Source organism: Glycine max, chromosome 4 (genome assembly GCF_000004515.6).
Source record: "Glycine max cultivar Williams 82 chromosome 4, Glycine_max_v4.0, whole genome shotgun sequence".
Taxonomy (NCBI): Eukaryota; Viridiplantae; Streptophyta; class Magnoliopsida; order Fabales; family Fabaceae; genus Glycine; species Glycine max.
The window spans coordinates 44,190,583-44,211,195 of NC_016091.4; the positions used below are offsets into that span (position 1 = coordinate 44,190,583).

The window sequence follows — 20,613 nt, forward strand, 5'->3', positions numbered from 1 at the left end:
ACGCAACTTATTCCTTGCTTGGCCGTCATGGTTGGCAACGACATCGAGATCGCTTGCGACAAGGTTTGTCGCGACGTTGCCGTTTTGATTCAGGGCCACAAATTTGACCTAGACTTATATGTCATGGCATTAGGTGGCGTAGATTTAGTTCTGGGTGTGGCCAGGCTCAAACTCTTAGGCCCAATCACCATAGACTATTCACACCTCACAATGAGTTTTGTGTACCACGGACAACCCATCACTATCCAGGGAGGCATCACCCCAGGCCCATCCGAGATCACTCACGGCCAGGTCAAGTACTTGATGTCCACACAGCGAGTTGCGACCCTATTCCATATCCAACTCCAGGAAAGTGGTCCAGTTACTTCCGATACCCTCATTCTTCCGCCTCCATTACATCGTCTCCTCGACAAATATTCCCACTTTTTCCAAACACCTACCCTTCTCCCACCATCTCGTCCTACAGACCATACCATTCACCTTGAGCCAAATTTGAAACCCGTCAATGTCCGCCCTTACAGGTACCCTTACTACCAGAAGCAAGAAATCGAAAGGCAAGTGGAGGATATGCCTTGGTGTCAACTCATCCGCCCGATTCGCAGTCCCTATTCTTCTCCAGTATTGCTAGTGAAGAAGAAGGACGTGACATGGAGGTTCTGTGTGGATTAACGTGCTCTAAATACAATAACCATTAAGGATCGCTTTCCCCTCCCGACCATCGATGAACTTCTCGACGATCTGGGCCACTCCTCCTGGTTTTCAAAGATGGACCTAGCCCAAGATTTCCACCAAATTCGCATGGTAGAGCATGATGTCCCTAAAACAGCCTTTCGTACTCACCAGGGTCACTACGACTATGTCTCATGCCCTTCGGCCTCTGCAATGCACCTTCCACGTTCCAAGATACAATGAACGCCTTGTTCTGTCCGTACGTTCGTAAATTTGTATTGGTCTTCTTCGATGATATCTTAGTCTACAGTCACGATTTCCAATCCCACCTCGACTGTGTCTTACGAACTCTACAATAGGGTGTTTTTCACCTGAAATCATCCAAATGCATTTTCAGCCAGCGTCACATCAAATATCTTGTCCATTTTGTCTCTTTACAGGGAGTCGAACCTGACCCCTCCAAAATTCAATCCATGATGCAATGGTCGGCTTTCTCCTCCCCCAAATCTCTGCTCGAATTTTTGGGCTTAACTAGGTTCTATTGGAGCTTCGTCAAGAATTACGCACATATTGTAGACCCAGTGACCCATTTACTACGTAAGGATCAATTTGTATGGTCCCCTGAGGCTCAACTAGCCTTTGACAATTTGAAGCAGGCCATGACCACCACATTGGTGTTATCCCTATCGGATTCCAGTGTTCCTTTTATCGTCAAGACCGACGAGTCGAGGTCGGGAATGGGAGTTGTGTTGATGCAACGAGGTCATCAAATTGCTTTCTTCAGTAAGTAATTTTGCCCTAAACTACTCCGTTCCTGAACATACATCCGCGAGTTGCACGCCATAACCACCGCCGTGAAAAGATGGCATCAATACCTTCTAGGTCATGCCTTTGTCATCCTTACTGATCATAAAAGCTTGCGCGAGCTAATGACGCAACCAGTGCAAACCCCGGAGTAGCACGCATACCTTGCTAAGCTCCTTGGGTATAATTACACGATTCAGTACAAGGTGGGACACAATAATGTGGCAGTCGATGCTTTTTCGCGCTTACATGAGCCTTCCCAAGTAGCGGAAGCATTCTTAATTCTATCAATGCCACACTTCAAATTTCTACACGATTTGAAGACTGAATTAACTGTGTCGGAAGAATTCCAGTCCACTATGACCCGTGTTCGCGATGAACCTCTGCAACACCCCGAGTTTGATATCAGGGATTAGCTAAAATATCAGGGATAACCTCCTTCTCCACCAGGGACACATTTGGATTAACCGCGAGAATTCTTTCATCCCTCTTCTCCTGGAGGAATACCACAAGTCCTTGTTAGACGGCCACATGGGATTAGCTAAAACTCTCAATCACATCCAACAAAGTTTTTTCTGGGAGGGTATGCGTCGGGACACCCAACAATTCATTAAGCAATGCACTGATTGCTTACAAACTAAATATGTTCCCCAGAAACCGACGGGTCTACTCCAGCCAACTCCGCCACCGTCACGTCCGTGGGAAGATTTGGCCTTGGACTTCGTTACTGGTCTACCAAACTATCAGGGAGCCACGGTAATTATGACCGTCGTTGATCGCTTTTCTAAAGGAGCCCACTTTGGAACACTCCCTACTCATTTCACAGCTCACACAGTGGCGTAACTTTTCATTGATCTAGTGTGCAAGCTTCACAGCTTTCCCCGAAGTTTAATCTCCGACTGTGACCCCATCTTCATAAGCAGATTTCGGCATGAGCTTTTCTAATTATGCGGTACCAAACTACGTATGAGCACCGCTATCACCCTCAGAGCGATGGCCAAATGGAGGTGCTCAATCATGTAGTGGAACAATACTTATGTAGTTTCATTCACCACAAATCATCCCAATGGGGTAAATTTCTCAGCCTTACAGAGTGGTGTTACAACACCACGTGCCATTCCTCCACCAACTGGTTCCCATACGAGGTCACTTATGGCAAGCCCCCACCGGGAGTTCCAGATTACCTTCCCGGTTTGTCAACAGTAGAAGTCGTGGACTTCCTTCTCTCCTCTCGACAAGACATGTTCGAAGCCCTCTGTCGAAAACTTGAGCGAACTTAGACAGAGATGAAATGCTACGTTGACTCTCATCGCTACGAGGTCACTTTCAATATTGGCGATTGGGTCTATGTAAAGCTGTAGCCATACCGCCAAACTACCTTGGCTGACAAATTTCAAAAGTTACGTAAGCGCTTTTATGGTCCCTACCAGATCATGGACTTAGTAGGCAAAGTAGCTTATCGACTGGCCCTACCTCCAACGGCCAAGATCCACCTTGTGTTTCACTGCTCCAAGCTAAAGCTTCATCAAGGCCCTATAGTGTATGAACAATCTCTCCCACCAACTTCATAGGACAATAACCCAGTTGTGGAACCTTTGACCATTTTGGACCATAAGTGGGACAACCACACACCACCTCGGTTATCAGTCCTAGTTCAATGGTCTGGATTGCCACCCGAGGACTCAACTTGGGAGAATTGGTCTGAACTCCAAGATATCTATCACCTTGAGGATGTAGGGAATGATAGCAATTCAAGGCCGAGAAGAATCATGAAGAGGCCCTCAGGATGGGAGGAGTTTATTCACTAAGCAGTTATCAGCAGAAGAGTAGTATAGGAATTTACCGTGTAGGCTGGCCTCCCTCTTAATATTGTTGTTGTTTTCCCGTTAGTGCTTGTCCCCCACTATCCATTCGGTTATGGCTTGTCCCCTTTGTGTTGGCAAAGCCGTTAGGATTAATAGCTACCCTTTTCCATTTCATTTGCTATAAATATATGTAATGAATAAGAGGAAGGCAATGAGAAATTTCAGAAATTCTAGCTTCTTACCTTTCATTCTGGAGGAAGTTCCTGTCCTCTAATTCAGGAACATAGCAATATCCATCAATATCCAATCCCTCCACTTGGTTGTATCCCTTGGCCTCCAACCTAGCTTTATATCTTTCAATAGTGCCATCTACTCTATGCTTTATTTTATAAACCCATTTGCTGCCAATGGGCTTTATTTATGCAAGTTGATCAACTAAGATCCATGTGCCATTTTCTTCCAAGGTTGTCAACTCTTTTCTCATGGCATCATTTCAGCAGTCATGCTTGCATGCCTCTTGATAGGATTGTGGCTCAATAAAATGTAGGATAGACAAAGAAAAATGGTTTTGGGAAGAAGATAAATTTCAAAAAGAATGGAAGGAAGAAATAGGATGAGGTTTACTTGAGGTGATTGGTTCATTTGAGTTAGTGGAGAGGTTGCAAACAAAATAAGCAAGGTTTGATGGTTGATGCCTTTCCCTCATAGATCGTCTCAAAACTAGAAGTGCAGGTTCAGCTCCATCCCCTTGAGAGACAATGGGTACTGTATTTCTTGTCGTAAGGTTGAATCTATATGAGGTAAGGAATAAAATGTATTTGATTCTTGTGGAGAAGAAGTATGATAATGCATAGGAGAAGGGGATGACATTTTTGTGTAAGGCAATATGTGCTCATGATGTATGACATTTCTTGAAACAAAAATTTCTTTATGGTTGAGGTCAAATAAAAAAGATCCTTTTATTCTTGACTTGTATCCCAAAAACACACACTTTCTTGTCCTTGGTTCCAATTTAGTTCTATGACTATGCAAAGTAGAAGCAGAACACAGAACCAAAAACCTTTAAATAATGAAGATTAGGTGTACCCCCATATAACAAGATGATGTGGCCCTTATCTTTTAATAGAGCATTTGGAATCTGATTAATGATGAAAGTGGCATGTAAAATAGCATAAGACCAAAATTGTTTTGGTAATTTAGATTGAAACAAAAGAGCCCTCCCCACATTCAAAACATGTTGATGTTTCCTCTCAACTCTCCCATTTTGTTGTGGGGATTCAACACAACTTGTTTGATGAATTATCCCATTAGAGTTATAAAATTAATCCATAGAAAATTCAGGACCATTGTCAGTCCTTATAATTTTAATTTTAGCATCATTTTGCATTTCAAGCATTTTAGTAAGATTTTGAACTTGTTCCCTTGCTTGCCCTTTTGTTTTTAAAAGAATTATAAAAGTGAATCGACTGTAATCATCTATAGTTGTTAGAAAATATTTGTGTCCATGTATGGACAGAACAGAAATATGCCCCCAAATGTCAAGATGCAATAATTCATAAGGTCTTAAAGCTTTACTTGAACTCAAATTATATGGCAATCTTTTTCATTTGGCAAAATGACATACATCACAAGCACCATTTTGGTCAAAAGTAACAAAGGGAAACTAACTTTGTAAAGATAACATCTTATTTTTGGATGTGTCCAAGTCTAAAATGCCATAAGGCTTCTTTAGGCAATGTCATTGGGTCAGCTACTTGCACGTTTAAGACAGAGGCATCCTTGGGATCAACCATCAAGTGATACAACCCCTCAAGTTTCTCACCAAAACCAATCATCCTCTGTGTTCTTTGGTCTTGTATAAAATAGTTGGTATTAGTATGGAAACTTTGCAATTCAAAGTCTCACACAATTTTGGAACAGAAAGAAGATTGAAAGAAATATTAGGTATATATAAAACATTAGTTATTGTGAAAAGTACCAACATGTTTAGCAGTTGAGAAATGACCATTTGGCAATTTGACACTCAATGGTTTTATTTCAGAATAAAACTCAAAGCAATTTAAGGATGCACAAATATGATCACTAGCTCTTGAATCAATGATCCATGAAGCTATAACACAAGTATTAAAAGAAGATGAACTAAGAATTTTCGCTTAATTAGATATCTCATTAGGTGAATGACCAACCTGAGAACAAACATTTACTTGATTGGATGAGGCAACAGATTGCTGAATGTTGGAGTCCTGAAGTAAGTTGATAAGCCTCTCATATTGCTCATTAGTAAGGTTCTGCTACATAGACCTTGAATCTTCACTCACCATGACTTGTTTGTTTTCTAAATTTTCTGCAGTGACATTCCCTGCAACTGAGGCTGAGTTTCTCTGAAAATAAGGTGGGAAACCATGCTTTCTATAGCATGATTCAATTGTATGCCTAGTCTCACCATAATAACTGCATATTCTATTCGAGTATTTGTTCCACGCACCTCAGATAAATCCTCTTCCTTTACCCTGAGGCTTCTTAGGATCAGTTTCAACATTTACAAAGACACAAGATTCATCATTAATGGCATAGTTATTTTGTCTTTCATGTTGTATAACCCTAGAGAAAATTCTATTAACATTTGGCAAAGGATCCATTAACAAAATTTGTAATCTAACAACAGCAAAATTGTCATTCAACCCAATCAAGAATCTTATTGCATAATTCAAACTATGATAATGCCTTGCATTTCTCATAGCAGCACAAGAACATTTCACAGCACAAGCACAAGCACAAGAAGGCATAGGCATATAGGTTTCCAATTCTTCCCATAAAATTTTCAACTCGAAATAAAATTCAGTAACCGTACGGACTTATTGCTTGAAAGAGTAGATTTCTTGTTGTAACTTTGAGATCCTAATGAGATCTCCTTATGAGAATCGATCCTTCAAATCGTTCCACACATCAATTGCATTTTCCAGAGAAATGATGCTTTGCCCAATAGACTTATTCACTGAGTTCATCATCCATGAGTGTACCAGCATATTGCATCAGCTCAAAGTTTGTAGCTTGGATCAAAAGGAGTTGAGACCCAGTCAACCCAGTCAAGAAATCTAGATTTTTCTTGTACTTTTCTGAAGCCAATGCCCTATTCCATTATTCTGCTGACAGGTGGCAAGGAAATCTAGAACCTTCTCATGATGACTCAGCCATATCACTTGTATCCTGCTCGGTTAGATCATATCCCTTGGGGACCATAGGATTGGAAGAGTTAGAGGAATTTAACACCATTCTTATTAACTGTGTTTTATATATTCATATAAATATAAATTATTACATGTGGTTGGGGTAACCTGTGAGAAACAAGAAACGTGGTAGGTGAGTGGTTGAACCTTTAACTTCAGAGACTCGCTATAATGGTTGGCACTTTAATTGCATTTGCATACATATGCCCAATTTTGTGCAACACAAGGACTTATAATTGAACCAAGAAAATAGAATATATATAGCATCCGTGGCGATAGTCATGTTGGTGACAACAATAATAGTCATAGCGACGATCACAGTGGTGATAACAGTAACAATGACGACGACAATCATGTTGGTGATGGCGGTAGCTGACAATCATGGTGGTGATTATAATAACATCTATGACAGTTGTTACGAAAATGGTCATGACAGTGATGGTAGTCATGGTGATGATAGGTTTAAGATATTTTAGAACATTATAAAATAATCTTCAAGATATTTGATTTTTTGTTTAGTAAATCTTTTAGGAATTTTATGATTAAATGAGATTTCAATTAGAATTTAAAATATCTTAATCTTGGTTTTTCATTTTAATCTTAATCTAACATATGAGAATGATCATTCTCACATAAGAGGATCATTCTCATATGATATCTCCTTTGTGTGTGCGTACGTGCATGCGTGTGTGTGTGAATGAGATGAATTGTCCTACGCTCTCATTATTTACAATCGAATGGACTATGATAATGAAAGAGCCTATGTGGCACAAAGGTACGAAAATGTCACAAAAATGATTGTCAACATGTCTACTAAATAAATTGGACCAAAATGTCAGTAAGTTTCCATAGGACTAATTTGTTAGACCCCAAAGTTTGTTTCATTTGAGGGTAAAATATAATTTAATCTTCATTTCTCCCCTTTTTTTTATCGTTGCAAGCATAATATTACATTAAGTACTTAACAAAATAGGAAAGTAAGCATAAGTTAGAATAAACATAATAATAAACATAATATTGATTAATAAGCATAATCCATCTATTGCTCTGAAATTTTTAATGTGACAATATCTTACCCAAAATATGAGACTCAAACAAAAATGAACAGTCATTAAGTTAATCCTTACAAAAAAATGAGACCCAACTGGATTTTGTCATTACCTAATGTTGTCACAATAGAAATTTCAGAGTAACAGACAGATTATGCTTATTATGTTTGTTCTAACTTATGCTTGTTTCTCTATATTTTTAAGTGTTTATTGTAATGTTATGTAGCTTGCAACGATAAAAAGGGAGAAAAATGAAGATTAAATTATATTTTACCATTAAATGAAACGAAATTTGGGGTCTAATAAATTAATCCAATGGAAACTTACTGAAATTTTAGTCTAATCTATTCAACAGTCATGTTGGCAATCATTTTTGTAACATGTGCCACGTAGACTCTTTCATTAATGATAATAGACGGAAGTTAACGGATGAATGAATTTGTCGCACTTTTTTCACTTTCAGGGACTAAAATTTGAATTTTCATCTTTCAGGGACGAATTTGTCAGCACTCTACACATTCAGGGACGAAAATGACTATTTATCTTAAAAAACAGTACAAAGTTCAAAGAGGCAAAAACACAAACACTTTGGGTGCAAGAGAAACTTTAATGTAGATTATGTAGAAATGTTGGGTGCTTGACCTACCAAATGAGCTCTTGATGTAACGGTAATGATTTTTCACCCATCAATGTCATTTCAATTATTACCTTAAACAACTAATCTACTCTAACAATGATCATTCATGTGAAAGAGCCTGAATCACTTGATTCTACTTCTAATCCCTTAGCAAGTTAAACCAGGTGATTTGATTAAGAGCAAAGGTTTATAAAAGACTAATCAAGATCATTTCATCCCTAGATATGAGTTAACTAGAAGCCCCCTTTCAGTTCTTAGTGTAAAAACATTTCCCAATGATTATTACACTATAACAAACATGCATTTGGGTGATCAAACCATAAACAAGACAATAAGCATATAGAAAAGCAGCAATAATATTGAGATAACATTAAATTGATAGTAAAGATAATTACATCATAGAGTTTTTGATATCCAAGTCCCCAATAATGGTAAAGCTTGCCTTTCATAACCATGAAAGACCTAAAACAAGAAGAAAAATACAAAGATGGAGAAGACAATGAAGAATAAGGGCACCCAAGATGTTCTTTTGTGTAAAGCACTTTGTACTTAAAGTTTCACTCCAAAATGTTGCACTATCATTTTTCTAATAAAGGCTTGCGCTTAGCCTGGGGTGCACACTTAGCCTAAATTAATGGCAATGGGGACAATTAGATCAGTGCACACCAAACTTCATATCTCCTTCCAACAGCCACCAGATGCTTGCCACGTGGCCTTCCAAGTTGAGTGTGATGCACTAAGCGTGTTGCTTCATTTGTCCAAAGATTCTTCCTTCCATGTTAACGCACCAAAACTCTACAAAACATAACTAAAACTAATGAATCCACTAAAATTAACTTCATTAAGCTAAAAATCTAAAAGAACACTATTTTAACTTGTTGAAATCAAACTAAACGATAAATAAGAAAAATTAAGATAATTGTTATGCAAATTCAGTACAAAAACTAAGCATGCACAACAATTATCAGTTCTGGACTATTATTGTTTCAAAATAATTTCTAAAGGACAAAATTCGTTAATAAGTTTGATTATACAAAAATTAGATAACTTTTATATGAACAATATATGTTTATATTTTTCATATCAAAACGTTCTTCGTTTTTTAATTTGAAAATATAAAAAGTTAATTTTTTAAAATTTTATATATATTGCATTAATTCATATTTGTATCCATTTGTCACACATGTGACCATACTAGGAAATTTCTATTGGGATATTTTTTTTAATCATTGATTTTTTTGTTAAGAGAGACTCTTAGACAAACTTTTATATGAATGATGTTTAAATTTCTTTTATATCAAAATATCCTTTAATTTTTAATTTAAAAGTATAAAAATTATATTATTTTAAAATATTATATATTTTATTTATGTTACACTAATCGACATTTATATTTGTTGTTGCATGGGTATTCATACTAGGCTAAATCCATTTGATTGATTTTTATTTAATCATTTTTTATATCAATAGACTTTTAGATATTTATGTATAATTTTAATATATACAACTTTTATATGAATGATGTTTATATTTCTTTTTATATCAAAATATGTCCTTCATTTTTTCAATTTGAAAGTAAAAAATATTATATTTTTTAAACTATTATATAATATATTTATGTTACGCTAATTTATATTGTATTCACCTATCACACGTGTAACCATATTAGGGTAAATCTATTGAGATGATTTTGTTTTTATATTTATTGGTTATTTGATGTTAAGAGACTCTATAAACTGTATTCTTTTTTTAAGATTATATTCTTTTAAACTATTATATATATTTTATTAGTTAATTTCATTAAATTGTGTTAATTTCAAAACAAAAATAAGTTTTCTATCAAGCATAAAAAAGTCTTTGACTCTATATGATGAAGAACATTTTGAAGATAATCTCATTAAATAAGACAAAGTTAGTTAACTTTTTCTTATAGAATGAGTTTTTTTAAGTTAAAAAAATAATTTTAAAATAAACACTTTTTTAAGAAGCATATATGATTTACTTCTTAAAAAAAACAAAAAATTACTTATTTTAAATAAAAGTAGTTTACACAAACACATCAGAAAACAACAAAACTGCTTGTACTCAAATATACTCTTTTGATGGACCCAAGATGCCATATGAGCTCATAACTTTAAAATATATATGAAGTTTACTTCATAATATTTTGCTTTCAGGCATATGAATTTAGAAATTTAATTATGTAAAAAAAATCAAGTAAAAATTATCATATTTTTACGAGACATCTATGTCCTAAAAAATTAAATCTAGCTAGCTAAATAAAAGCACCTAAATCCTTTGGTTACTTCATGAGTGTAATTTTGTAGATCATCGGCAAATATATTTTTAGTTAACTTAAATATGACCAAATTTAGTTTTAATTATTTATTTTTTAAAAATTAATTGTTAGTTTTACAAATTTAAAATTAAAAGATGTTATTATTTAATGAAATGTCACATACATACAATCATGTTATGTCAACACTCATTTTGAAATGACTTGTTATTTCTTATTAGTAACTATGTACTAGTATCAAGTATCAACAATGGTTATTTCAAATGATTGGAACTTAAACTTCTTAATTAAGCATGCGATTAGAAATTCAAATCCTAACGAATGCGTGTGGAAAAAATAAATTATTGTTGAGAGGGATCAACCACCTATGTGTGCCAACTATGTAGTAGTTGTAAATAGCAGTATAACTTTTGTTTATAAAGTTAAAATTTATTAACACTAAAACTAATAAAAAGAACAAATTACTAAAATTAAACTTAACTATAAAAACATATTTGGTCCAACTATATTTAATCCTAAAATGATTTAATAACGATAAAAAAAAATGGCATAAATCTTGATTTTTGACGAAGGCTCTATAGATGATTTTTCTCTTACTCATCGACAAAAATATCATGTTATTACAGCAACCCGCTATATCGGTGACGGCGTGGATTGAGGCACTACATCTAACATCTAACATACACTAGCAAAGCGGAATATTTTGCAATGTCCCACAAATTCCCCATAATACCCTCAAAGGGTCTGTTTTCCCGTCCCAAATCGAAAATCCCCAAAAATACCCAATGGCTAATTTTGGCATCTCACTTTTTAGATATTTGTTCATTTATAGTACCACGCTGACACGAATCTATGATTAACCGAAAATAACGGTGGCAGCCCTAAATCCAATAGTAATAATAATAGAAGAAAAAGAAAACCCGCGGAAAACGTGCTAGCACACATCAATAAAAGTGCCAAAGCTAATCATCATTCTAATTCCATTCTACTATCACAATCTGATTTGATTTCGGAGCTGTGGGTTTTATTGAAAGAAAAAAAATTAGAAGCAAAAATGATGCAGTCGTTGATGAGCATGAAGGCTTACGTGGGTACGAGGTTACCGATTTTAACGAATTCCGAGACGAGTACGAGGAAGCAGCGCGTGAATTGTCCGAACCGTAGGAATGTGATGGTTTCGTGCGGTTCGGAGAGGAATGGGAACGAAGGAATAGGTTCGAACTCAGGTTCGTTTATGTCTCCGAGCCATAATTACGCGATCTTGAAGCACCGGATGGAGAAAGCGGCCAAGTCCGAGGTTAGTGTTTTTGTTTTTTTTTTTTTTTAAGGAAGGAAAATGTTTTTTTTTTCTTTTATATTATTAATGAGGTTCGTTGGTGGTTCCTCGGGTTTTGGAGAGGGGCTTCTTATTTTATGGAATTTGAAAAACGGTAGTATTACGAAGAGGCTTCGAGGATTCGTGACTCGCTCAAGTGCTTCGAAGATGAGATTCCTGTTCTGCGTCTGAGGAGATTGTTGAAGGAAGCCGTTGCTGATGAGAGGTTTCAGGTGGCTATTTTGTACTCATCTTTCTTTCAATCATTTCCTTTTTAATTAAACTAATATTTTTGCATGTAGATTATATTACACAAGATAAGACCATTGTTTTTTTCATTGGAAGTGATTTTGTGTTGATTGAACTTCCTGTCCCTTCTCAACCATGATAGTTAGGAAAGATGACAAGTTTATGCTGCTTTTTACATTTATTGGACTATCTTTTGTTTCTTCTACCCAATGTTCTAATACACATTTTCAACTTTGGACAAAAATGTGTTTTTGTCCCATCAAGATTTGGTCAAACTTAGTCTTTGTTGGTGTATTTTAAAATTGATAAATATGGTCTTCGTATTTCTGTAATACGGTGGAATTAGTGATAAGGCGTTAGGACTCAAAAAATCAGAATTCATGACAATTTTTTTTGTAATTTTAAAATAACTGCTGTTTTGTTACTCTGGATTGTTTCTTTTAAGCCTGGGTTTGCAGTAAACACACACATATACATATATATATATATATCTCTCAAATTGTCAAGATGTAGCCTGTTTTCCATTTTTATGTTATTGTATATGAATCTTCCAAAACTGCATTTTGACAACCTGTTTTACCCATTTTCTTCATTTGCAGGACGCAGCTAGATATCGTGATGAGCTAAAAGAAATTGCTCCACATTCTCTCTTAAAATGCTCAAGTGATGCGACAACCTTGGTATGGAGACCACTTACTTTTATTAAATAGATATATTCCTATGAATTCCTAAAGGAAAGAACTAATGAATTCATATTTCATGTGAGACATCGCATTAACATAATTGTAAAGTAAAAAATGAACTTAGACAGTTTCATTTTCAACTTGTTCAGGGAATCCGGGTCCAAGTGAAGAGTGCATATATAGAGGGCAGAAGTCAGCCTTCAGAGGAGGTATATTCCTTTGAATATAGAATCAAAATTACCAATAACACAAACCGCCCTGTTCAACTTCTCAGAAGGCATTGGATTATATCTGATGCTAATGGGAAAACTGAAAATATTTGGTGAGTTAATTGTTCTTATCCTTGCTATCTATGTTCTTTATGCTTTAATGGTTGTTTCATTTTCTTTTATACTCATGTGGATTCAAGTTTAAAATAACTTCTGTACTTCATTTTTCGCGTGCAGGGGAATTGGAGTTGTTGGTGAACAGCCAGCTATCTTTCCTAGGAGTAGTTTTGAATTCTCTTCTACATGCCCATTAAGCACACAAAATGGTAGAATGGTAAGAAACTTTCTTTTATTTCCCCCGCCCCCTTTTTATGGAATTCTTTTTTCATTATTTCATGACTACTTTCATATTATTACAGATTGAATCTGTACTATCATTTTAAACATGCAACACTCTCAATTGTGTTTTCTTAGTAAAAATTGCATATTATGACTCTCCTCATTGGATACCCCTTCTCAAAGTTTTGAATACATTGGTTGCCATTTTGATTCACAATTGATTTCAACTTTCAAGTATTTCTAGATGCTTAACTCTCTTCTCCTATAATGCAGGAAGGTGACTTTGAGATGATACATGTTGATCGAGTAGGCTCAAGAGCATTTAATGTCGCCATTGCCCCTTTCTCGCTCTCTCTACTAGGAGATGGTGATGGTGAAACTACTTAAGATAGAACGGTAGCATCACCTTCTCAGATTGTTCCAAATAAGCATTCAGAACATGTCATTGGAAGATGTTCTCACAGCCATATTAAGAAATTAAAGCTGGCTATTTGCATCATCTGGTTGTTGTGAATTAGTGATTGTAAATGTTTTGCTGTACAATTTTCTTTGTTTATTTTATTTTCTTTTCTTGTTTTGGGGCCAGAACCTTACAGATATATGTATGTATGTTGTTGTTGAATGGTGGGTAGAGAACCCCATAAAGAAATCAATTTTCATGTGTGTATATATTATTATTGACATTTCAAGTTGTATTATGCTTTCAATGAAAAACACAAGTGAAAATGGATAGAAAGAGAATTGATGATGTAATTATTAGTAATTATAACTTGGAGTAACCAAGAAGGCGAAGTGATTTACATGCTGTTTCGCGTTGGACTCTTGCTAGCATTGTTATCAAACAATTATATCACTAAATTGAAAAACAAAATACTAGGATTATTTAATTTGAAGAGAACTAGAACAGTTGTCACTTATATGAATTATATTATTTTCTTTTGTTCCATTATAATTATCATACAAGAAAAAAAAAATATTTCAAAATAATTTTATTTTAAGTTTTTAATGTAATATTAATTATATTTTTTCACTTATATTTTTTATAATATTAATGATGGTTTATATAAAAAATATAATTAATAATAATATAAGATTAATTTTATAAAATTATTTATTTATTTATTATTATTATTATCCTTATAAAATTAACTAAGATGACTATTATTTTAGTAATGTGGAAGTAATTATTAACAATGAAATGGTCGGAATTGAAGAAACACGTTGAATTAATATGTTTCTTTGGATAGGTGTATGAATTTGTGGCTGTGAATTTTACGTGAGAAATAGCCATGCATATATACTCAACTTATGTTCTAATCATGCGATAATCATGAAAATTAGTATCAGCCCTTAAACTAGGAAACGCATAAAAAACAAGATTCTTCCTGTTCTCTAAAATTCAACCTCATCTTCACTATAGAGTCTTTTACGTTCACAACATTCTATCTTTTCCAGTCGTCACACAAAGCATCCCAAATTTGATGTCCCAGTCCTTACGTTCAACGATTCATGCATAAAAACACATCACTCACCTCCTCCCCATAATGTTGGTAAATTAAAAGCTAAATGGGGTTCCTCTCTCAGGTGCATATATTCAACTTACCACCGCGCAACATGAAAAAAGGATATCTACTGAGTTTACATATGCAAAAGAAACTGTTAGTTGCTTCAAAGATATTTACATATAAACATTTTCTAATGTTCCAAAACAAACAACAATGTATTTGAAGACATTAATGTCTTGGAGTCACCTAAGTATAAGACAAGACTATCTCAAGAATCTCAAACAGCTACTTATTTTAATTTATTATTCCCTACGTTTTAGAAAAAAAATTTGTTTCAAAATATGTTATTTTATAAAATCAATGCTACATTAAATATTTTTTTCCAAGACTATCTTTAATAAATACTTAGTGTAAGTAATACATAGAAAGAATAAATGAATCATTAATTAGAAAGATAAATGATATATTAGGAAGTTATCTAATATTTTTTAAAAAATTCAATAAATTAATTAAATTCCTTAATATATATTTGTGCAAAAATCTTAAAAGTCATATACTCTGGAATGAAGAGATAATGAGTTCAGCAAACAATCACAAAACAATCATTTAGCTACTCAACCATCTTTTTTTTTTTTTTTTGAAACTCAGTCTTACCTTTTTTTTCCTCAAAATTTTGTTGTCATCATGATAAAAGTAGAGAACATAAATAAAATTATATGACCAAATGAAAGAATTTGTATTTTCATAGTCGTAAGAAGATAATCGTCCTTTTTAAAATGGAAAATGAAAAGAAGAATGATGTTCAACCATCTCTCCCCTTCCTCAAGATAAATGAAGTACCAAAACTTGTATGTGATTGAAATAATGAGGGAAAAAGATGGCTAAGCAAAAGTAACCCTTAAAATTAATGATACCGGAAAAAATGCATCTTAATACTTGATAAAATTTTAAGAAAATAATTATTATGCGAAAAATTATTAGAAAATTAAAACAATTTGCGCTTTGAGGGTTGATGGGTTGTGTTGGCGCAAGACCTTTGAAACTTGAAAGATCCGTCCGTCTGTCTATGTCTCCATGAGCCTGAGGGGTGCTGAAAGTAAAGCTCTCCGAAAAAGAAAAAAAAAAAAAAAACTCTGTTTTTGTTTCATTATCTTTTTCCTCGTAATTTTATTATTATTTTTGGTGACTTCTTAAATTTATTATAATATAATAGTATTTATATTAAAAGTATAAAAGTTATAACTTTTAATTAAGTCTATATATATTCACCAAATTAAGTGAAATAATTTCTCGTATTTCTACCAATCTCAATTATTTACTTAATTTGAAATTTATAATAAAAATACACATAAAGCATAGATAGTTGTTTATAAATATTTATACATATTTTTAGTTTGACCGTGACTAGCTGGTAAATTTGTTTTTCTTTTCACTTGCCAAAACAATAAAAATTTCCATCTTCATTACTTTATTGATTAAAAAAAGCATATCATTAGGGTTTGAAAAAATATATATGCAACAACTTTTATGATATGGAGAAATTCACTTGAAGAATAATTTTTATAGAGTTATTTTTTTATTATTATTTTTTTATATCTAATGATTAAGATTAGTTAATTATTACAACTATTAGATCTTAAGAAATAAATAGTAAGGATATGAGAAGTAACTCTTAAAAAGAATTCCTCCTCTAATAATGATTTATATTTATTTTTAGAGCTACTTTGTGACCAAATAAATTAAAAGAGAATGTCTGATCATTATAAAAGCATTAACCATATAACTGATATCAACAGTTATAATTATTAAAGCAAAGGGAAGGATTTCAAAATCATAAAAATAACTTTTCAAGGACCTAAAAAAATCATGAAAAATTAAATGATTATAATGAATTGAAAAAGAAATTAAAAAAAAAATCATTACAAAAGATTAATTGTATGGTGAAAAGCAATAATGGACATAATTAAAAAAAAAATCTGAAAGTTTTAACAAAGGATGCCTCTCGTTAATTAATAATGAGCTTTAGGCTTATTGTGATTGCTAAGACGTCCCTACTCAAACCATTTTTTCACCAAGTTCATCGAATCCAAAACATAAAAAGCATGTTTAGCAAGAATATTAGATATTATTCTCACAAACCAAAAATCATGTCTTGACTTCTCCTTCAACTAAAAGCTTTCGCGTATATATCCAGTTAATAACTCTAATGTGGTTGGTTAGTGGTGGCTATTATTTTCCTGTCCATCAATAATAACTTAATTGATCCAAATTGATGAGTTAGAAGCCAATTAATAAATGTCATTGTTAAAAAGCCATAAATTGTGGGGAATATTCATTGAAATTTTGTGTTCCCCGAGGGTGAGGTTAATGTTGCCCGCTGTCACAATACTGTGCCACGTTGCCACCACTTTTGTACAAACCCAACCAAGCCCCAAGGGTGAAGGCATATTCCATTTTACTATTTGCATGTGTACTATTTGTAGGAATAGGACCACTTTGGAAATCCAAAGGCAACAACTATTATTTCTTGTCATCCATGCTTTTGTATATGTACCCAAGCAAATATCTAGAAATCTAAAGAGTAATGCTATATCTTTTCTAATTCATCCTCCAACCAATCTTTCTAGATAAAAAGTAAATATATATTTAATATTTCAAAATTATAGAACATATTTAATATTTATCATAAAAGAAAGTACTACTGTCATAATCATTATCATCATTATTGTGACTATATATATCATTCATGAAATTATTTAGTTCATGACCATACACATTAATAACTCCTATAAAAATAAAATACAATTTCAGAAACATGTGTTGTTAGTTCATAACAATACATGATCAAAAGCGCGTGACTTTTTAGTAAATATAAAAACTAAAACTACTGTATTAATCTTTTATAGGGACTAAAACTAATATTTTAAGAAACTAAAAATATATTATATGCATTTATAAATTAAATTATAGAGGGAAAACAAACATAAGGAAAGAGATAGTTTAAGTTTGTTATTTTTCTTCCCTTTCTTCCAATATTTTTTTTATTTAATAAAATAAAATTAAAAATACCTTTCTGCGTCTCTTTTCTTCATTCTCTCTAATCAAACAGATCATCAATATGTCAATCATTATTGCTTAAATTACTGAAATAAAATATCAATTTTAACTTAAAAACCTAATACACTACACCTAATTTTTTTTCCTTTGCAATATTGCACTTTCAGTTGCCAATTTTTGGATAAAGAGTGTTTGATATCCTAGGGATATATGAATCTTTAAAAAGTAGAGAGAAAAAAAATTGAAGAATTGATGTGATGTAAAAAATATAAAATTAAGGTATAATAACAATTAATAATCAGAATAAGCATTTTTTCAGTCCCATCGGTTTTATTTTTCCCTCATCCAACCACTTGCAATACAAATATTATTGATGCTGGGTTTTAGTTTATAGTTATAATTATAAATATTACATTATTTTGTTTTGTATTTTTAATATAAAAGTAAATAACTTCAACTTATTCTCTGTTTAGAATCTGTTTCCAAAAATAGAGAAAACTCTGTTTAGAATTTACGGACTTACAAATCTAATGTCGAGTTTGTGTGCAGAAAAACATCTAGGTCAGGATAATTTTTTTAAAATATTCATCATAAAAAGTGAAAGAAATTATATTCTTTCATAAATTAAAACCGACTCATGTATTTTAACTTTTGCAGGATTAAGAAAAGTTCTAAAAGTATTCAGATACATATAAGTTAATTTTAATTTATAACAAAATAATTTATCTTCTTATTTTTTATGAATATTTGTAAAACTGATCTAAAATGAGTTTATTTTTTAATTTTTTTTAAGATTAGTGTTTTTATGAAAGAAAAAACCTAATATATTAAGACTGTGTTTAGATTAAAGTTTAAAAAGTATTTATACAAATTATTTTAAAAAAGTAAACAAAATATCATACATGAGTTTGTGATATAGGGATGACAAAGTATACTTGAACCCGATATGTATATGCAAAAATATATGCAAGTGAGACAAATAATTATCCATAATATTGGGAGCGTTAAGGAACAAGTATATAGACTGCAAATAGGTAGGTATAGGTGTGGGTACGAGTACTATAGTACCTAACCTGCCTCATTCCGCATATATCATATATATTAATATATGTTATAAAATAGTAATATAATTTAATATATTATTATTTTTATATATAATTTTTTATGAAAAATAATTATATTTTTTATTACTAATACTCTAAGTCTCTAATCTCTAACCGTATATTAGAGAGTGAAAAACCCTATATTACAATGTTACATGATTATCAAAGATCAAAAAATCTTAAACCTTTAATTAGAGTTTTTGTTAAATGATTACAATATTAATTTTAACAATCGTTATATCAGATAATTATTTTTTGTAATTTTATTTATTTATGACTCGAGTTTGGATAAGTCAATGTTATATTTATTTGTTTTTAATATTATGTGGGTATGCTTTTAATGTTATGTTTGAATTATTTAAAAATAAATTTTTACTTTAATTATAGTAATTATTTTAATTTTTTATTAATTTATTATTATTAATTGTATGCATGAATATAGTGTGAGTTATGAGTGTGAGTATAAATGTACTCAATGGGAAGAAGGATGAAAATTAAAATGATTACCAATATTCCATCCGGATATGAATATTATTTTTAAAGATGAGTAAGAAAACAAATAATATATAACCCTATCCATATTATACTCATTATCATTTCTGTGTAAAACTTTTTATAAAGTTTAAGTGCATAACATTTTTTTTTCTAATTTTAAACAAAAAATAGAATAATAAGAATGTCTGATGAGGAATTGAGAATTACGAAAGTGTGATGTAGTAGTTGTAATGCAATAGAAGCCGAGAGCACACCCACCAGTTGCATACTTGCATTTGCGTGGTATGTGGCCATATGCATCTATCATTGCAACTATCATGCAGTCGCTGTTGCTCCTCCAATTCCAACAAGCCAAGGTGGTCTCAACGCTGAAGTGTGGACCCCATTCCCCTGACCCCAAAAAAGCATCAACAATTTCATTCTTTCACTCCTATTATGAGTTTATGACTACCACACTTTTTACATTCTTCACGGCCTTCATTCAATTCATTCCCCCAAGCGTTCTTTGTATGTTGCGGCAATTGTGTCCTAACAAGGTGAGGCCAGTAACACACATCAACTATAGTTTGAAGAACAAAATATAACTGTAAGTGCTTAATTAGAAAATTAATAATTAAAATTTTACCGAGCATTCTTACAATTTTAAGGATAAAATGCAATCTTATCACTCTTCTTAACTTTTTATTTTAATTTGATTTTCAAGTTTAAAATTTTCATTTTAATTCTTTAAAATAAATTGTTATTTTATTTTTTTGCATTAAAGTTATAAATTTAGCTGACGTGACAGATACTCGTATAATGTGACATCTTTCATAATTTATCATATTATCAAATTATTCTGGTTTATTAATGAAATGAGTAACTTAGTGCATGTTTGAGAATTCTGTGGTGGAACCCCAAATGTAAGTTTGCCAATAAATCAGTTTCGATGCTTCTTCGTTCAGTCATTTGATCTATCTGGAAAGTGTGTCACAGGAAAAAAAAAACCAAAAAGATGTTACAAAATTTAAATGAAATTCATTAAACTTAACGAATGAAACAAAAATCAAAGAATAAAATGTGAGAACAAAAGTGTATTTTAGTCAAATTTTAATAATTGATTTTTGATCAATAAATATAATACAATACACCTCCTTATTATAAAGGACTCAAATTAAACACACGTCCTTAG

The 20,613-nt window shown here is 32.5% G+C and overlaps 2 protein-coding genes across 2 annotated transcripts; both read left to right on the plus strand.

The window, feature by feature from the left end:
* Window positions 1-856: 856 nt before the first annotated feature.
* LOC106798597 (uncharacterized mitochondrial protein AtMg00860-like) lies at window positions 857-2,249 on the plus strand. Its single transcript, XM_014775208.1, has 3 exons — window positions 857-928; window positions 1,110-1,452; window positions 2,128-2,249. The coding sequence occupies exons 1-3, from the start codon at window positions 857-859 to the stop codon at window positions 2,247-2,249; spliced, it is 537 nt and encodes a 178-aa protein (XP_014630694.1).
* Window positions 2,250-11,403: 9,154 nt separating this feature from the next.
* LOC100799029 (uncharacterized) lies at window positions 11,404-13,949 on the plus strand. Its single transcript, XM_006578572.4, has 6 exons — window positions 11,404-11,784; window positions 11,922-12,035; window positions 12,651-12,731; window positions 12,884-13,056; window positions 13,181-13,277; window positions 13,556-13,949. The coding sequence occupies exons 1-6, from the start codon at window positions 11,542-11,544 to the stop codon at window positions 13,667-13,669; spliced, it is 822 nt and encodes a 273-aa protein (XP_006578635.1). The 5' UTR covers window positions 11,404-11,541; the 3' UTR covers window positions 13,670-13,949.
* Window positions 13,950-20,613: the final 6,664 nt, after the last annotated feature.

What these genes read in the sequence shown, in the direction of transcription:
- LOC106798597 (XM_014775208.1), top strand. Translation starts at nt 857, where the DNA reads ATGTCTCATGCCCTTCGGCCTCTGCAATGCACCTTCCACGTTCCAAGA. An exon ending in ATGAACGCCTTGTTCTGTCC is followed by an intron (nt 929 to 1,109) that starts GTACGTTCGTAA and finishes GTCTCTTTACAG; the next exon opens with GGAGTCGAACCTGACCCCTC. An exon ending in TCATCAAATTGCTTTCTTCA is followed by an intron (nt 1,453 to 2,127) that starts GTAAGTAATTTT and finishes TATGTTCCCCAG; the next exon opens with AAACCGACGGGTCTACTCCA.
- LOC100799029 (XM_006578572.4), top strand. Translation starts at nt 11,542, where the DNA reads ATGATGCAGTCGTTGATGAGCATGAAGGCTTACGTGGGTACGAGGTTA. An exon ending in TTGCTGATGAGAGGTTTCAG is followed by an intron (nt 12,036 to 12,650) that starts GTGGCTATTTTG and finishes CTTCATTTGCAG; the next exon opens with GACGCAGCTAGATATCGTGA. An exon ending in CAAGTGATGCGACAACCTTG is followed by an intron (nt 12,732 to 12,883) that starts GTATGGAGACCA and finishes CAACTTGTTCAG; the next exon opens with GGAATCCGGGTCCAAGTGAA.